Below are 17,889 nucleotides of genomic sequence, written 5' to 3'. Positions count from 1 at the left end.
AGTAAAAACACTGTAACCCATGTTTTTGAAGCATTTTTGTGATAGAAGGAATTTAGGTATGTTGTGAAACATATACATATTTAAAAGTAAAAAGTATGAGCCGCGCACTGAGTCGTGTTTGGTTGAAAGGCCTCCGTGGCACACAGCACAAGGGGAAACAAGTGATTTTGAGCCTATTGACGGAAAACAAAAACCTTTAAATCGGCACATTTACATAATGTCTTAGGGATTTTTTTAAATATTGATTTTGGTGAACGTTTGAATTTTGACTTTTCAAAAATTCACAACAAAATTGTCCAGTCTTCTGCAAACTAAAAATCGCCCAATCAATTTAAAACAAATTCCGTACGATCCGTACTTTCTGCGTATTCACGACCTAAGAATATGGTCGAAATTTCAAATGCTGCGTACCAATTTGAAAAACCGTGTTTCGAGTAAAACGAGTAGAACGTTTTGATATGACATTTAATTACATTTGACGGTCTTCCCACTAAATTCGAAATTAGGGTTAAAAGTTTTATTTCGCACATTTTTTTTTGCTGTATTCTAGGGTAGTAAAACTATCTTATAAGCAAAATAAATTTGATTTTGTTTTATAATTTTACGTCGTTTTTTTTAGATAGGAGCAACATAAATGAATGAGAAAATCGCGATTCGCATTGTATTATTCTTTGTTTTTATTGAATAAAAAACAATCAATATGTTGTTTTGGAAACATGTCCGGGGGCGCTGATATATACATAAATCTAAAAATCTTTATAGCTCTATGTACACATATATATCAATCTATGTATATACATATATATCAATCGATAACGAGATAACACGTATTATATGCTCAACAACACATTCGTATGCGCGCACATCGCCATGGGAAACAACCAAGAGGAGACCAGGGCAAAAGTGGTAAGATCAGGTCAGGCCAGGGAGGTCAGGTCAGGTGAGGTGATGTGAGGTTAGGAAAAGACACTAGTCAGTTAAGTACGTCTCCACACAATAACAAAGATATAGCTAGCCTTTGTAGACAGCACATCATCTACCATGACAGATCTTGAGCTGTTCTCGTCGTTTAACTGCACCAGGAACTGGAGCTGGGACGGCGCGTCTGCTTTGTTAACGTGTTTGCAACCAGGTCTCATTTGCGTTTGTTTTTAGTGGAATATTAAATCCGCATCGGGTGCGCCCTTTTGATGCTTGAACTTGTGCTTGTTGGGCTTCTGGTAATAGCTTTGCGTAAAGCTGCGCTGCTGGAGCGGTTGCAGTGATTCCTGATAGTCTTCCATTTCGATGCGTTCAGTTATGTTGAGCGTCAGTCGCTTGACCTTTTCCTTCTCCTCACGCGTTTTCTGCTCCTGCAGCTTCAGATTGATGGCCAGCTGTGAGTCGGAGGGCGCCACAAATGTTTTAAACTGCTGCTTGCCACCTTTATTGCCGCGCATCATCAGCACAAACGGCACGGCGCCGCTGTTGTTGTTGCTATGGCTGCTGCCACTACTCTTGCCGCCCTCGACGGGAGTTGATTCGCTGCACGAGACGGGTAAACTGTCATCGGCATCGGCAGCTGCTGTGCCAGCTGTGGAAACGACAGCGGTAGCTGCCTTTGAGATCTGTGGCGTTTGATTGCCCTGGATTTGATCGTAGGATTTCTTTTGACGCCGCGCCATCATGGGCACCGGTATGTCCTTGTTGGTGGCCTTTAGCGGCGGCTCCTTGAGGCGCTCCTGATACGAATCGCTCGTCATTTTTTCGTACATTTGCTCAAACTCCAGATCCTCTTTGGACTTCTCAGGTGGCGGCGGAGGCAGCGCTGGTTCAGCTTCATATTCGGTCCAAATCGTTTATTTGATCCGCTTCAGAGCCACCAGCTGCTTGACGCTCACGCTGCTGATCATTTGACGAGCCTGAATCGTCGGTCACCTGTGTGGGAGTAAGGAGTCAAGATTGCAAATTAAAGTACACCAAAAAAAACCAGCTTGAGAGGATTCATAACTTACACATTCATCTATTTCGCTGATCTCACTAATGGTTGCCAAATTGGCATCCTGCGCATTGTTATTTGCCTTGAGTTGTGGATACAGTTGCTCTTGCAGCTGATCAATTGCCTCTTTGGCCTGTTCCAAGCTCTTGTACAACTTTAGCTTGGGTCGCACACCAGCCAAACAGTCGCGGTAGGTATGATCCACCAGTATGGGAAATAGGTCCGAAGTGTTCTCCGACTGACTGAACACCGGATGCGATTTTTTAAACCAATAGTAGTGCTGGAAGAACACCAGAAAGTAGTCCAATCTGCGGAGAAGAATCAACACATTAGAAACAAGTAATAAAGCTGTAGTTGAGTGCGCTCGAAATATTCTAAAAGTTCACCAAATTAATGTACCGGAAAAATACTGAAATATACCGAGGGTTATATTTGGTATAACGTACAAACGTTTTACATTCAAAATATAACAGAGAACAAAATATACCAGATTGTCAGACATATCAATTAAGACCGAAGACCCTTTTTGCCATACAAAAGTATTTCTAATAAAACATCTACAATTTCTATCTCATTGCAACCAAATTTTCTGGGAGCATTAATACTATTTTTTCAACAAAATCGAAAAACATTTTCGTTTTGGAGGCGCGGAACTGGGCGTGGTAAAAATTAAAAATAAACTTTATCTGTGTGCAAAAATAACATATATCTTATATTCTCTGAGATCCAAGGGTTCATACATACAGACAGACAAATAGACGGACATGCCTATATCGTCTAAGCTGTTATAGTATATATATATACTTTATGGGATCGGAGATGCCTGTTACATACATATCCGGCAGGTACAAAGTGATAATATACTACTATCCTACGGAAAGCGAGTATGAAAACTAAATACTTGACGAATCACTTTAATGCACAGGAAAGTAGTATAAGTATCCTACATGTATGCATACGACTTTGACCGGTTTTATTTTTCCCGTGCCTTCTTCAGCCTAAACTGTCGCAAAAATGGTACAAACAATAATTTAGATCATTATCAGAAATATTCGAAAGAAGCTATAATAATCGCGCAAATATTGCACTATCAAATGTTCCAAATGCTGTATGTACATATGTATGTAAATCGATGTGCAAATATCTACATATATATATGTTCATATAGCATACAACTTTTAACATTAATCCTATGTTTACCTATTCTCATGTATTATTGTCTCTATTGTATTATGAGTATGTATATATAATAGACCCATAATTATGTGGGGTATATGCATACACCTTCCGCTTCAGTTGTTTCTCCAAGCTGAAATTTGTACTGCTAAGTACTTACTTTTTGCGAGTCACCTGGCTGGTGAAATAAGGGCCACAGGTGTCGAGGAGCATGCAGGCCAACTTGAGACGGAAGAGACTTTCGGGCGGATCCAACGGAGAGATGATGCTCTGATCCATGCTCGCTCCTAGCGAGATGATCGAATAGAGTGTGTTGAGTATGTGCGTCGACTCAACCAGTTTGTAGTTGTACATCTCGCCCAAATATTTGGCCATTGCAATTCGGCGCTGGGACATTTTTGGTGAATGAATTTCTAAGCCAGCGCGTATATCTTCAAACACATTGTCAATCACAATGGTCACCGCCCGGGGCTGATACGAGCTGAGACCGGACACCAGGTCGGCCAGACATCGAATGAGGGGGAAGCGCAGTAAATATGCTTTACTCAGACATTTGATGGCATAGCTACTGATCTCGGTATCGTGCCAATTGATGCGACGTAGCATTTTAATGCAACGCTCGACATTTTGCTTGCACAGCTCCTCGAAGATCAGGTGACGTATGTACTCGTGAATCGTGGGACGCGGCGTTGCCTCCCGCTTCGCAGACTCGGGCGGCTTCACCAGATAGTAGACGCTCTCAATTTGCGCGGCATGCCGCGAGTCCATCGCTGTGGCGGTCTTCATGCGCAGCATTTGATCGAGAAAGACATTCATCAGCAGCCGCGAGTCGCGGCAATTGTAGAGATAGACGCCGCTCACCTCGACAAAGGCGCACGCCATCTCGATGTGATGATGAATGAAGTCGCGCAACAGCATCTTGAGGCAGCCCAAAGCATCGGACTTGCGGAACAAACCGAACTTCACAAGCTCGCCAATGAAACGGACAATCTTTAGTTTTGACTCGATGTTCAGTTGATTCTTCTTGCGAATGTGCCACTTAAACTCTTTGCGCAGCAGCTCCAGCAGATCGGCGGCCACATCGGTGTTGCACATGTGCACAATGGCCACAAAGCGCGATAGATACGGCAAGATGTCGAGGCGTGTGCGCTGCACATTGAATATGATGCGGGTGAGTTTTTTGCGCTGATGTTTCGTATTGTAGTTGAGCAGGAACTCAATGGCGGCCGAGTCGATAAGTTCCTTGTTGACGCAGTTAAAAAGGTTCTGTAGGAAGACGTCGAATTGTTTGCGCAGCTGCTGCGATTGTGATTGTGCCTGTGCCTGAAATAGACAGAGATAGAGTGAGAGTGAGATGTATATACTATATATAGTGTGAGAGGGAGATTGTATAAGATAGTCTGAGCCAGATAGAGAAAGGGTGCAGAGCGAGAGAATTAGAGAGAAAGAGCACGACTGATGTAAGAACAACTTGTTGCCAAATGCGAGTAAAAAAAGAGTAGGCACAAGGGGCGTGGTCGAGGAGCATTGTGAGCCTACCGTTTGGTTGTTTGGTTGCTGATCCTGCTGCTGCTGTTGTTGCTGGCGACCCAATTCCATGAGTGCACTGCTCATTTTCTTATCGCTGGGCAGCAATGAACAGCATGCGGGTGCTATCGAGGCTGCCTCCGCATTGGTAGTAGCTGAGGACATGGACTGCTCATCCGTGGGATCCTTGTCGAGCGCCGTATCGCTGGCTGCCGACGGCGGATCATCCATGTCGAGATCTGCATCGATATTGGCATCGATGGCCTCCTCGGTAAGTTCGCTGGGTTCCTCAAGCGTCTCTAGATCCACTTTGGGTGCCGAAAAGTTGGGCAGAAATTGCCGTAAGTCAGGCAAATCGGTGTAGAAGGCACGCGCCTCCTCATCGCCCCATGGATCCAGCGTGCCAAAAGCGGCGCTATCGAGCATGTTGTCGATGACCGTGCCCGGATTACAGCATTCCGATTCTTTGGTCAACTCTGGCAACGGTTCGCCAAGCAGCTCCGATAGCGATTGCGCAGAGGCGAGCAACTTATCGAAGCTGGCCTGCATCAGCTCGCATTTCTCACGCTTCTCCTGGCTAATCTCGCCCTTGCACTCCATGGTGCGTCGAATGTTCTTGGTCATGTTCATCAGCGCCGCCTGCTCGGCAAGCACATGCTTGCACAGCGCCTTGAAGTAGCCCTTGAGCATGGTGCGCAAGTTGAGCTGCTTGTCGGCGCTGAGGAAATCCGACTTAGGCATTTCTAGTGCATATTTGCTGGCCAACTGTTGCATCTTCTGCGGCACGAGGCCTGCATACTCTTCGCCGCAGTGTCGACAGAACGATAATATAATAGAGAAATTGCTGTGATCATCCTTGTCTTGGGCAATCAATTGCACTAACACCATGCCCAGCTGAGCCAATCCCGGTTTCATTTGGATGACACCGGAGCTGACGAGCTCAGCAAAGAGGCGCAAGTCCACACGCAACTTGCTGGGATTGCTGATCTTCTCGCTGGCCTTAACATTAAGCGCCTTTTGCCACGCCTCCAGAAAGTGAGCATCGAAGTCGGCGTAGGTGCAATGCAGTTTAGAGGCCAACGTGACCACGGCAGGCACATCGGTCATTTTGAGTTTGGCCTCGGCGAGAGCAGCGCATATTTCCGAAATATATTTGCTCAAATTGAGGGCAGAGAGTTCACGCAGCAGCGTATCCAGCTGCGTGGCAGTAAACAGTTTCAGTTTCTTCACAAAAGCCGTATTCTTTTTAAGACTGGAGTCAAGGCGAGCGAAATACGTGTCGCCGGGAAGCTCGAAGTTGGAGTTTTGTTGTCGCAGCTGGCGTTTGCATTCGATCTTCTCCTGCAGTTCGCCAATAAATTGCTGCAGCTCGGCGCGTTCTTCGGCCTCTAAGGCAGCGGCGTCTGCTGTAACCGTATCCGCAGCCGCCTCGCCGCCCGCTGTACTTGTCGATGCCGTTATTGTTGACGACGTTGTCGTTGTCGACATCTTTGCCTCCTCGCTTGTTTTAATGCCGCTCATTGCATCAAGATTGCTTGTGCTCTAGTGCTGCGCTAAATTAAGTTGTGTTACACACAATTTAAGCAAAAACGTTAAATACGTTCAACAACACGAGCTCGTTGTTTGATTTTGTTGCTTTCGCCTTCTTTCTATCTTTCTTCCTAGCTGTGTTTCGATTCGTTTTGCAAGTGTTGCCCTACGACTTGCGTTGGTCGTTGGTCATATGTGTGCGCGCACCTATCGATATTTCGGCAATATCGATATTGATCAAATATGCGATTGTATAATAGCTGCTAATTTAAATAAAATTTGTATTTAATTGATTTCCTATTCTTCACACATTGTATTTATTAGCGTAATATGTGTAATGTGTAATTAATCTATTAATCGGGTAGTAAGTCCCGAAGTCCGATAATATACATTATATCGAAATGGCGCCATTTCCTTTTGGTAAAGTGTATTGAAATTATATATTATTAAAATTCGGTCAGATTTTGAATATTTCGCTAAAGTGAAATCCTCCATCTTTCACCTTCTTTAAGTACCTGATTTGTTAAGTGTGGCCGTATTTCAGCATAAACGATTTCGATTTTAATTAGCTCATTATTACAGTTTCAAATTTTTGAGCATTAAAATTATTTCAAATAATACCGTTTATTGTTTTGCAAATAATGACCGAAAAGCACAGAAAGGGAAATGGATAAACACAAGTATAACAATCCGCACAACATATTAATCGTCATTTGATCAATAAAATGTGATAATGTTGATTTATAAACTATTCAATTATTAATATATTTAAGAAAAACTTGAATATGGGACTAATTTTGAGATGTTGTCAAAGAATGCCACTTATAGAACAGATTTTGTATTATTATTAAGTTTTTAGCTCTTTCATATGTGACTAAATAGCATCGTTGCGCTGTATACCAATTTTAAACAATTAATTTGTATACCCGCTACCCATAGGGTATTATAACTTTGTGCCGGCAGGAAATGTATGTAACAGGTAGAAGGAGGCATCTCCGACCCTATAAAGTATATATATTCTTGATCAGGATCAACAGCCGATTCGATCTAGCCATGTCCGTCTGTGTGTCTGTCCGTCTGTCCGTATGAACACATAGATCTCAGAGACTATAAGAGATAGAGCTATAATTTTCGATAGCATTTGTTATGTTTGCACGCATATCAAGTTTGTTTCAAAATTTTGCCACGCCCATTTCTGTCCCTGCAAATCAAAAAAATCGAATAACAAGCGTAATTTCAAAGGTAGAGCTGCGAATTTTGGCATATACAATAATAACAACAGTAGTTGTTATTCCTGAAAATTTGGTTACGATAAGATAAAAATTGTTATTAAAGAAATGCTTTTGTATGGCAAATACGACTACTTACTAGGGCTCTTAGTTGTTTTGGCCAACAATCTGGTACATTGTACCGTCTATTGTATTTTTTGAATGGTGTACTATATCGATATACCAAACATACCATTTTTAGTATTCTTGTAGTATTTTCGGTATATTTTGAAAATAATACCACAATATTTTGCTTTTATTAAAAATGGGTAGCGGGTATCTCACAGTCGAGCACACTCGACTGTATCTTTCTTACTTGTTTTCTTATAGATTTTATCTTTCAATTAAATACATGTGTAGGAAAGTGTGCTATTCCATCTTTTAAATTGGTATAATTATGCCCTTTTTTTATTGGTTAAGTCCTATCAGATTTAATGATTTAATTCTGATTAAAACAAAGGACACATAACCTATTTTATTTAAGTATTTTGAGATCTCCTTCCTATTCCATTATAACTAAAACTTTAATTTTTTAAGATATAAGATTACATGGAGGTGGAAATGTACAGTAGTTAATTTTTGTTATTGTTGCGGCAAAACAATGTTAAAGGACTAAAACGATTGTTAAATATCGTCTCCTTCTCACACAGATTCATGTAGAATATCTGCCAATTTTCTACTGATCTACATCATTTAAACAGTTAATGAAACGAGTAGACGAGTAGGTGCGTCAGACAGTGTTGTCATTTCCGCTTTTTTCCCGTCAGATTTGGATTTTTTTGAAGTGTGATTGCGGGAAAAATGTGAAAACAGCGGGCAGCGGGAATTCTGGCTTTTTGACCAAATTTTAGCAGCTTTTTCTTTAGTTTACTTTTCTCAAAATTTTAGTGATGTTTAAATTGAATTGAATAAACAGCTGAAATGTTAAAAATATATTTCTATCGACAAAATATCGATATTTACTTCCCTCAAAAGTTTGCACCTAAATTGGAGCAACTTGCATAACTAGCATTGTGAAATTCGCTTGCGCTAAAACAAATTGACGATGCCGAAGGAAGTCTACAAGCTACGAATGGTTTTGGAATTTTTTTTCTGTTTTGTTTTCTTAAATGAGAATTGCAAAAATTAAAATTAAAATTAACATATTCGTTCGCAAAATTAACGAATTTACATATATATTTTATCATAAAACAGAACAAGTTCCTAAAATCAATCTTAGCTCTAAATATAGTGCTCATCCAAAGCTTTAAGAATAACCTTCACTTATTCTTAAAATTGTTTCAGTTTATGTTTTTTTTCACTGTAAAGATGGTGGCATGTGACATCTGTCAGACAATTACCAATTATATTTTATATTACGAATTGAACTGAGGGTTTATAAATGAAAAACATACACCACATTGCTTCATTAAAATAAGCTTTTTTCCTAACTTTTTTCTCTGGTACTCCGCTTTTTTTTAGCTTTTTATTTTCGCTGATCCAGCTTATTTTGCTTAGAAAAAAATGACACCACTGGCTTCAGTGTGCACAGATTTTACATACATAACTCTCTTGAGAGTCAGGCTCATGTTTATCCAGTTCGTTTTATTACTTGAATCTTGCGGTAACGACAAACTTTACAAATTGCGGTTTATTTGCTTTACATACTTGGAAAGTGTGTGAAATTTGCTCAAATCTCATTTAGCATAGAACATGCATCGAAATGTATTAGGCTACTGAATCTCTTGAAATTTATGTTTGGAATGTCAAGTGGGATATTTTAATAGCAAGTGTGTGTCTCGAAGTGTAGCATAAAATCCTAGATGCACCAACTACATCGGCTTCGAAGATTTGGTTCTCTGGAGTAAAACTTAAAGCATTTGAACTGTCGTTTACTTCATTATGATCATCAATTATCTCCAGTGTTTATGATTACCGGGTGCGATCGGTTAAAAAAATGTATAAGTTATTTAGGAATTCTTTTGTATGAGAAAAAACTCTTATATACTATGGGTCTCTATAGTTTTGGCTGGTAATTTGGTATATTTTTTTCTCTATGACATATTTTGAATGTAGCAACTATTTAAATATAACAATGACAGAATTTGGTATATTTTTAGTATTTTTATGGCATATTACTTCCGTATATTTTCAGAATAATACATCACTGTTTTGCTAGAAAAAAAAGTCGAGTGTGCTTGACTGTGAGATACCCGCTACCCATTTTGAGTAAAATCAAAATATTGCGGTAATATTCTCAAAATTTACAAAATAGTAGTTGTGATTCCTGAAAACTTGGTTGCGATCAGATAAAAATTGTCGAAATTATTAAAGAAATACTTTTGTATGGGCAAAAACGCCTACTGACAAGGGTTCTTTGTTACTTTGGCTGACAATCTGGTACATTGTGCTGTCAATGGTATATTTTGAATGTGGTACTATATCGATATACCAAATATATCATTCAGAATATTTTTAGAATCTTTGTATACAATATATCATTCAGAATATTTTTAGTATCTTTGTAGCATTTTTAGTATATTTTGAGAATAATACAGCAATATTTTGTTTTTATTCAAAACGGGTAGAGGGCATCTCTCAGTCGAGCACACTCGACTGTAGCTTTCTTACTTGTTTTATATAAAACCGAAAAGGTAATAGATTAGAGTTCTATCAGAAAATTTATATTTTCTTAGGCACGCACATTAAATGGACTATTGAAACACTTGTCAACCGATATTGCAATTGTGTTCCCATTTCGTATAACCCTAAATGGGACATTGAACTTAAACCCCGATTCCCTCGATACTGTCATGGTCATTGATTTCGCAACTATTACAAGGCATCAACATGAACATCAACAGCAAACAGTAAACCTTGGCTACCAAGTAACTACGACAAAGTTAAATCAATAAGTTCACCAAATCAACAAATTCACAAACCAACAACGCAAACGAACTGTCATAATTCAGTAACGGAATTTCCGCGTCAGCTTGCAGAACAATTCACTCGACCTTGTAGCTTCCAGGAAGAAAACCAGTGTTATATAGTGTTTTCTGCTCAAATGCTCTGCTGGGCGATCGAAGATACTGTAGCTCGCCAACGCAATCCAAATCCTCAGAAGGCACCTGAAACTCTTAAGAATCTACTCTTACGCTCCAGTGTGCCCATTGTGAGTGAGCACGAGAATTTGACAAACATAATGGCACCATTAAAGGGTCACGAGGTCACTAAATTCCACAAGCACTCATACATCGAGAATAGCAATTTTGATCACCGCCTAGTCAAGGATAATCTGATGAGCAAATGGCCCACAGCGGACATGAACGAATACACGGAACGCAAGGATCATCGCAATCTAATGGAATCATATGTATCATCAAATCATTCGTTCTCAATCACACTTTAGAACTCACAGCATGTTATTTTATTTTCGAGAAATCAGCACTTTACAGTTATGAAACGCGTAAATTTGAATTAAGAAAAAAATGGCAGGGATGGGAAAATTGTACATACAATTTTAATCATTTTTAAACTCTTGTTTTTGAATTTCATTTGAAAAATCAATGAATTTATTTTAATTTAATAATTATTTCAGAATGATTTTATTGAGAGGAGAAATTAGAGATATAGTACACTTCAATTATAGAAACCATCCAACAACTCTTATTATACACACACCTTGCGAATAATTGAATCTTATGTCTGAAGTAGGCTCTGCTTTTAACAACAAATGGTTCAAGCTGTTTGATCAGGAATTTTCATATTTCATTTACACTTGCAATCTCGTACAGTTAGCATCGAGTAAAAAAACTACGTCTATATTTTTTTAGTATCTTCTATTTTTTATACAATTTTTGCAAAGTTTTATTTACAAAATTTCACGTAAAAATTCTTTGTCAAAGTAGCTTAAACAACATTTAACCATGTCGAATCACCATGATACAGCAAACAATGCGCTGCCAACACAAAGTGTGATGTATTCTCAATTGCAGCCATGGAGTCAGGCCGGAGCACCGCCCTGCATGGAGCCCGTTGGTGGACCCGCGGTGCCCACACGTTTGGCCGCCAGCTATGAGACAACGCAACGTCATCCCTGGCGCCCAAAGATGGCTTTCGAAATGATTGAGATTAAGCATATGCCCGAGCAGCCGGTGACAAATCAAATGACACAGCCATGCTTTGTGCCCCAAGGAATGAAGACCGAGGGGATGATTTTCCCCAATTTGGTGACGGGTTTCGAGCGGAACCCGCAGCATGCGGCACGTGCTGCACTTTACACGCGCTACACCAACAACGAGTGGCACAGCAACAATCTGGGAATCTACGGCGAGTCGAATACAAATCGGTAAGCATACTTGCTCGAGGGTCTTTCGTTAATCCGCTACCTCTCTATCTCTGTCGATAGTAATTTATCCGAACGTATGCGCAATGATGCAGTGCGTCTAATGCGCGAGACGGACGAAACGGCGACGGCAGGTCAACGTGATGCTGGCCGTCGTTTAGGTGAGCGCATCACGGACTTGACTTTTTGGCGCAATGAACTCAATGCCGAACTGGAAAAGCTCATTGGCGAGATGTCGGACATCAATGAGCTGCAGCGTCAATGCGGTAAAGCCATGTTGGATCTGGAGGTGCCGCTGCACATTGCCCAGGAGTGTCTGTTTCATCGCGAGGCGCGACAGGGTATGGAGAAGGTGCACGATAACGTGGAGAAAGCGCTGCTGTTGGAGATAAATCATTTGCGTAACTCACGCGATCGCCTCAAGGAGCTGCACGAGAAGATCGCCAAGCAGGCGATCGATTGTCGGGGCGCTCAGCATTTGCTTGAGATCGACGTCACACAGAAGGAGTCGACAATGGGCATTGATTCGATGTGTCATCGCTTGAACAACTACAGTCGTGGCATCACTTATTTTGGTGGCATTGAGAAATACGATCCAACTGTCAGCAGTCAGGATTCCTGGGCACTTGCCAGCAGCGAGCATGTGAAGCGTTCACAGGCTGAGCGCGCCAAACTTTCGCAGTTGCGCAGTGACTCACAAAATGTGGTCAATGCGGTCGCGTCATCCGTCTGGGACTTTTGGAATAACACAAATAATGCGCTCGATCGGCGCTCTCAGGAGATGGCGGGTGCCAAGAATCGCGTGCAATTGCACTTGCAGAAGGTGCAACAGGAGTTGTTCGATATGGAGAAGCATCTATTTCTACTGCAGAAGGCCATACAGGACAAGTCGAATCCACTTAAGGTCGCTCAGACTCGGCTCGAGGCACGCTCACATCGCGAGGGCATGGAGCTCTGCAAGTATGATTCTTCAATTATTATTATACAAAATAAATTATTCATACGTTGTTGCATTTAGGGATACGGCCCACGATCGACTTGTGCAGGAGGTGCAAGACATTCAGGGCACTGTTGACGTGCTGCACCATAAGTTGCAGGAAGCGGAGGCCACTCATCAATCGTTGCTGAAGACACGCTGCATCCTGGAGGAGGATTTGAGGAACAAGGTCAACGCCTTGTTTATTGATCGCGAGAAGTGCATGAGTCTGCGCCGCTCTTTCCCCATCAGCAACTTAATTCGCTATTAATTGCTAAGTACATGCGTTAAATTGTCCCAAATTGCATAACGTATTTAATTATATATTATAATTAATGTGCGTATTTGTTTAATAAAAGAAAAACTTCATAAAATATTTGTGGTAAAGAAACATCGATGAAAAATTCGATACCGTATTTTCTAAGGCAATGATCGATGTTGTTTCAGCCGAACAATACAAATTAAATGTTTATTGAAGAAATCTTCAAGCTTTGTATTAAAAAAAAATGAAATTTCCGCGGTGTGACCGTAAGCAAGCATTTTGAAAATATAATGCAAAAATTCGAATCGAAAGGCAGGTGGTTTCGATAGCTATCGATACCACCTGCACGCGATATCAGTTATGCGATGACGCCGCGGTCACACTGTAAAACATAGCCGAAGCGATATCTTTCAAAGCTTCTCGATAAAAAAAACAATTTTCTTATATTGACACAATTGTCAACTTGTTTTTTTGTATTTGGGTATGTATTAAAACAATTTATGCAATTAGTGGTGTTTTATTCATGTCATTTTGGTATGTTAATAAAACAATAGTTATATAGTTTTAAGCAATTGTGTTTGGTGGGAGGTGATGAAGGCAATGCAGTACATGTAAGGGAATTTGCGCCAGGAAAATAAATACGCTGCACTTGATGCATTAATTAGAATGTAGCTGAAAAGTGGCTGCATTAATGCAACATTTGTAGCACATGAAATTAAATATACATAGCATATTTAAGTCAAATTTGATGGTGAATGAAAATGCCGGCTCTATCTATGTCGAACGTGTGACGTGTTCCAAAATTGTTAATTCGACAGTTTGCCGACAATCATATCGTTATGAAAAACAATGGAGGCGGTAAAAAGGAAAAAAAAAACATGCGAAACATATGTATGTGTAGAATTTACTAAACATATAGCTTTCATATTTATTATTATTTATTTGTTCGAAAGTTGGCTATGTTCTTGTACATAACTGTTTCTGTAAACAAACAGGTCAGATATTTTTAGATATTTTAGAATATATTCTCCGCTTGATACTAACTTATTAGTTTTTGGGACGAGAGTTTCGAGATAAAATCAAACACTTTTTCATTGGTGAGTTGCTATTTCTATTATATTTTACAGATTTGATTCAACAATAATCAGTAAAAGAAACCTTGCCAAGAAAAGACAAGGGCAAATATGAGGTGTGCAGTGTTCTTTTGCCTCCTAATTGGGGGATGGATCAACTATGGTTCTGGCGTTGATCCAACAAATTTCAAGACCTGCGAGCAGAGCAGTTTTTGCAGGTATGACTATTATATAAACATGTTTCATAGATAGATGTACCTTTTCGCTTCCTTTCAATCTCTATTTCGTTTTTATTAGGCGATCTCGCAAAGTGCAGAGTTCGGGCAGCAAATATTCTCTTATATCGGGCACATTGAACACGTACAGCGATTCAGTGACTGCTGATTTGTTGAATAAAGAGAACCATCATCAGTTCACATTCAAGTTAGAGGCCTTAGTGGGCGGCACATTCCGCCTGCAGATTGATGAGAAGACACCTTTGCGTCCACGCTATCGTGTTGAGCACGCACTGAAGGCACAACCAAAGACGGTTACCATACGTGTTCAGGAATCAGATGGCGAGTTGACCGTAACGTCTGGCCACTCAAAGGCGGTCATACATGGTGATCCGTTTCGCATTGATTTCTATGAAAACGATGTGCATGTTGTCTCGGTGAACGCTAAGAATTGGCTGTACTTTGAGCACTTGCGGCAGAAGACACAGGAACAAGCTTTGCCAGATAGTGGCGAGCAGCAACAGAATGTAGAGGTCCTGGAGACATTGGATGAACCTGGCTCGTGGGAAGAGAACTTTAAGTCCCATCACGATAGCAAACCCTACGGACCCGAAGCCGTTGCTCTTGATTTCTCATTCCCCGCTGCTGAAGTGCTCTTCGGCATACCAGAACATGCCGATAGCTTTGCTCTTAAGTCCACCTCGGGCACGGATCCGTATCGTCTGTACAATCTCGATGTCTTTGAGTACATTGTGGACAGCAAGATGGCACTTTATGGCTCCGTACCTGTGCTTTACGGTCATGGGTAAGTTGAACTCTTTTTTTTCTAGTTGTAAGCTGGTAATACACAAAATTACTCCCTTCACAAAAATTGTTATTAGCTCGGTAGCCATTCCCCTCAAATGATAAAATATGGAAATGAGTTAATTAACGTATAACACGCAGAAATACTTTCACCAATATATATAGAAAAGTATGGGAGTCCTATGTACGTATCGTCTATATTTTTGTTAAACCCGCGAACCGTAAGAAAAAAGGGTATTACTACTTTGTGACACCAAGAATTTTATATAACAAGCAGAAGGATGTATCTCCGACCCTATAAAGGAAATGTTTTATTGATCAGGGTCAACAGCCGAGACGACTTTAGTTTTCTCAATTGTTTTTTCAACTTAGTGTCTACATAGACAAAATAGATGTTGCTATTGTTTTTGTTGTGCTTTATCTTGATCATTCGGAGGATCTAAAACTCTTATTGAGTTCTTAATATCATAGCTATTCAATTTTGAATTTAGCTATATACTTATTACGAATCTTGTTTATGGTATATTTCAGCCCTCAGCGCACTGCCGGCGTCTATTGGCAGAATGCTGCCGAGACCTGGGTGGACATATACACCGCAGAAACGAATGTGGTCTCCTCGCTGGTGAACTTTGTGTCGGGCTCACGCAAATCAACTCCACCGGCAGCGCACTTTATTTCAGAGTCAGGAATTGTCGATGCCTTTATAATGCTTGGTCCGCAGCCCATGGATGTGTTCCAGCAGTACACCGCCTTGACGGGCACACATGACCTGCCGCAATTGTTCTCGCTGGCCTACCATCAGAGCCGCTGGAATTACAATGATGAGCGCGATGTGACCACCGTCTCGGCCAAGTATGATGAGTTCAACATGCCCATGGATACTATGTGGTTGGATATTGAGTATACCGATGGCAAGCGTTATTTCACCTGGGACAAATTTAAGTTCCCCGAACCGTTGACTATGATCAAGAATCTTACCGAACTAGGACGTCATTTGGTTGTGATTATCGATCCGCACATTAAGCGCGACAACAGCTACTTCTTCCATTCGGACTGCACGGAGAAGGGCTATTATGTGAAAACACGCGAGGGTAATGACTACGAGGGCTGGTGTTGGCCCGGCTCTGCCAGTTATCCGGACTTTTTCAATCCCGTTGTGCGTGATTATTACGCCAGCCAATATCATCTGTCTAAATTCAAGACTGTCACCGAGGATGTGATGATCTGGAACGATATGAACGAACCGTCTGTTTTTAATGGTCCCGAAATTACCGCACCCAAGGATCTGATACACTATGGAAACTGGGAGCATCGCGATGTTCACAATCTCTACGGTCACATGCATCTCATGGGCACCTTTGATGGCCTGCAAAAGCGTGATCCCAACCAGCGCCCCTTCATCTTGACACGTGCCCATTTTGCGGGCTCGCAGCGTTATGCCGCTATTTGGACAGGCGATAATCTGGCGGATTGGTCCCATTTGCAGCATTCGATCAAGATGTGCCTGACAGAAGCCGTCGCTGGCTTCTCGTTCTGTGGCGCCGATGTCGGTGGCTTTTTTGGAAATCCAGACAGCGAACTGTTAGAGCGGTGGTATCAAACCGGCGCGTTTTTGCCATTCTTCCGTGCCCATGCTCACATCGATACCAAGCGCCGTGAGCCATGGCTCTTCCCAGAGCGCACTCGCCTCATTATTAGGAGTGCATTGCTTAAGCGCTACAGCTATTTGCCGTTATGGTATACAAGTTTCTATGAGCTGGAGCAGACTGGTGCCCCAGTAATACGTCCACTGTTGGCCCATTATCCACAGGACAAGGAAGCGTTCGCCATTGACAGCCAGCTGTTGGTGCAGCAGCGTCTGTTGGTGCGTCCAGTTATGCAGCAGGGCGTTAGCAAAGTGGATGTGTATTTCCCAGCTATTGATGATAAAAAGAATGGTGATTATTGGTATGATGTCGATACATATCAGCGTCAGGAGCGCACCGGCTCCGAGTCAATACCAGTTACCGAATATAAAGTTAGTGCTCTTCCCTCCCATTCGATTTTCAAGCAATTAATTTTCATATTTGTATTTTATATTGCGTTAGATACCAGTTTGGCAACGCGGTGGCAGCATTGTGCCCAAGAAGGAGCGTCTGCGCCGTTCGTCTGCTCTCATGCTGAACGATCCGTACACTCTGGTCATTTGCCTGGATCGTCAGGGCAAGGCTGATGGCACTCTATATCTGGACGATGAGAAATCCTATGCATACCGCGATGGTCAATACATCTATGTGAACTATGAGTTTGCTAACAACCAGTTGACCAATCGTTTCATTGGCAAGCCCAAATATAAATCAGATGCCTGGATCGAGCGCATCGTCATCGCTGGTCTTAATCGTGTGCCCAGCAGCGCCACAATCACTGTGAATGGTGTTGCCCAGCAGCTGGAGGTGGAACAGCGTGATGCAGCTGTCTATATACGCAAACCATCTATCAAAATGGATGTTGATTTTGCCCTCAAGCTCAACTACTAATTTGGTATTATATAAAGTAACGCATAAAAGATATTCACATATTCCACCTGATAACACATAACAGGATATGATTTTTTTTTTAAAAATATTGTACGATGTAGTTGATAGTTAACTTTGTCATATCCAAATTATAACAATTATGTTGGCTGATCGGCCGTTGTGAAATTCAATTTCAATAAATCACATTACGCAAAAGTTCTCGCTAAGCTCTGTCCACTGTGATTCCAAAACTTTCATTGA

At 41.3% G+C, this 17,889-nt stretch overlaps 3 protein-coding genes across 3 annotated transcripts; 2 read left to right on the top strand and 1 right to left on the bottom strand.

The window, feature by feature from the left end:
• Positions 1-287: 287 nt before the first annotated feature.
• LOC117577801 (regulator of nonsense transcripts 2) lies at positions 288-6,380 on the bottom strand. The gene is given in 5 exon segments (XM_034262729.2): positions 288-1,832; positions 1,834-1,917; positions 1,995-2,286; positions 3,315-4,477; positions 4,694-6,380. Coding segments are annotated over 5 exon segments (3,729 nt in total). The 5' UTR covers positions 6,203-6,380; the 3' UTR covers positions 288-1,151.
• A 4,850-nt stretch (positions 6,381-11,230) lies between these two features.
• On the top strand, positions 11,231-13,126 carry LOC117578266 (tektin-3). The gene is made up of 3 exons (XM_034263691.2): positions 11,231-11,806; positions 11,867-12,763; positions 12,822-13,126. Exons 1-3 carry the CDS (start codon positions 11,385-11,387, stop codon positions 13,048-13,050), a joined length of 1,548 nt encoding a protein of 515 aa, XP_034119582.1. The 5' UTR covers positions 11,231-11,384; the 3' UTR covers positions 13,051-13,126.
• A 290-nt stretch (positions 13,127-13,416) lies between these two features.
• Positions 13,417-17,855, top strand: LOC117578255 (neutral alpha-glucosidase AB). The gene is made up of 5 exons (XM_034263679.2): positions 13,417-13,522; positions 14,169-14,332; positions 14,412-15,134; positions 15,665-17,150; positions 17,221-17,855. The coding sequence occupies exons 2-5, from the start codon at positions 14,226-14,228 to the stop codon at positions 17,647-17,649; spliced, it is 2,745 nt and encodes a 914-aa protein (XP_034119570.1). The 5' UTR covers positions 13,417-13,522; positions 14,169-14,225; the 3' UTR covers positions 17,650-17,855.
• Positions 17,856-17,889: the final 34 nt, after the last annotated feature.

The sequence above is a fragment of the Drosophila albomicans genome, chromosome X, assembly GCF_009650485.2.
Source record: "Drosophila albomicans strain 15112-1751.03 chromosome X, ASM965048v2, whole genome shotgun sequence".
Lineage (NCBI taxonomy): Eukaryota > Metazoa > Arthropoda > Insecta > Diptera > Drosophilidae > Drosophila > Drosophila albomicans.
This window is presented reverse-complemented; position numbering and strand designations above follow the sequence as displayed.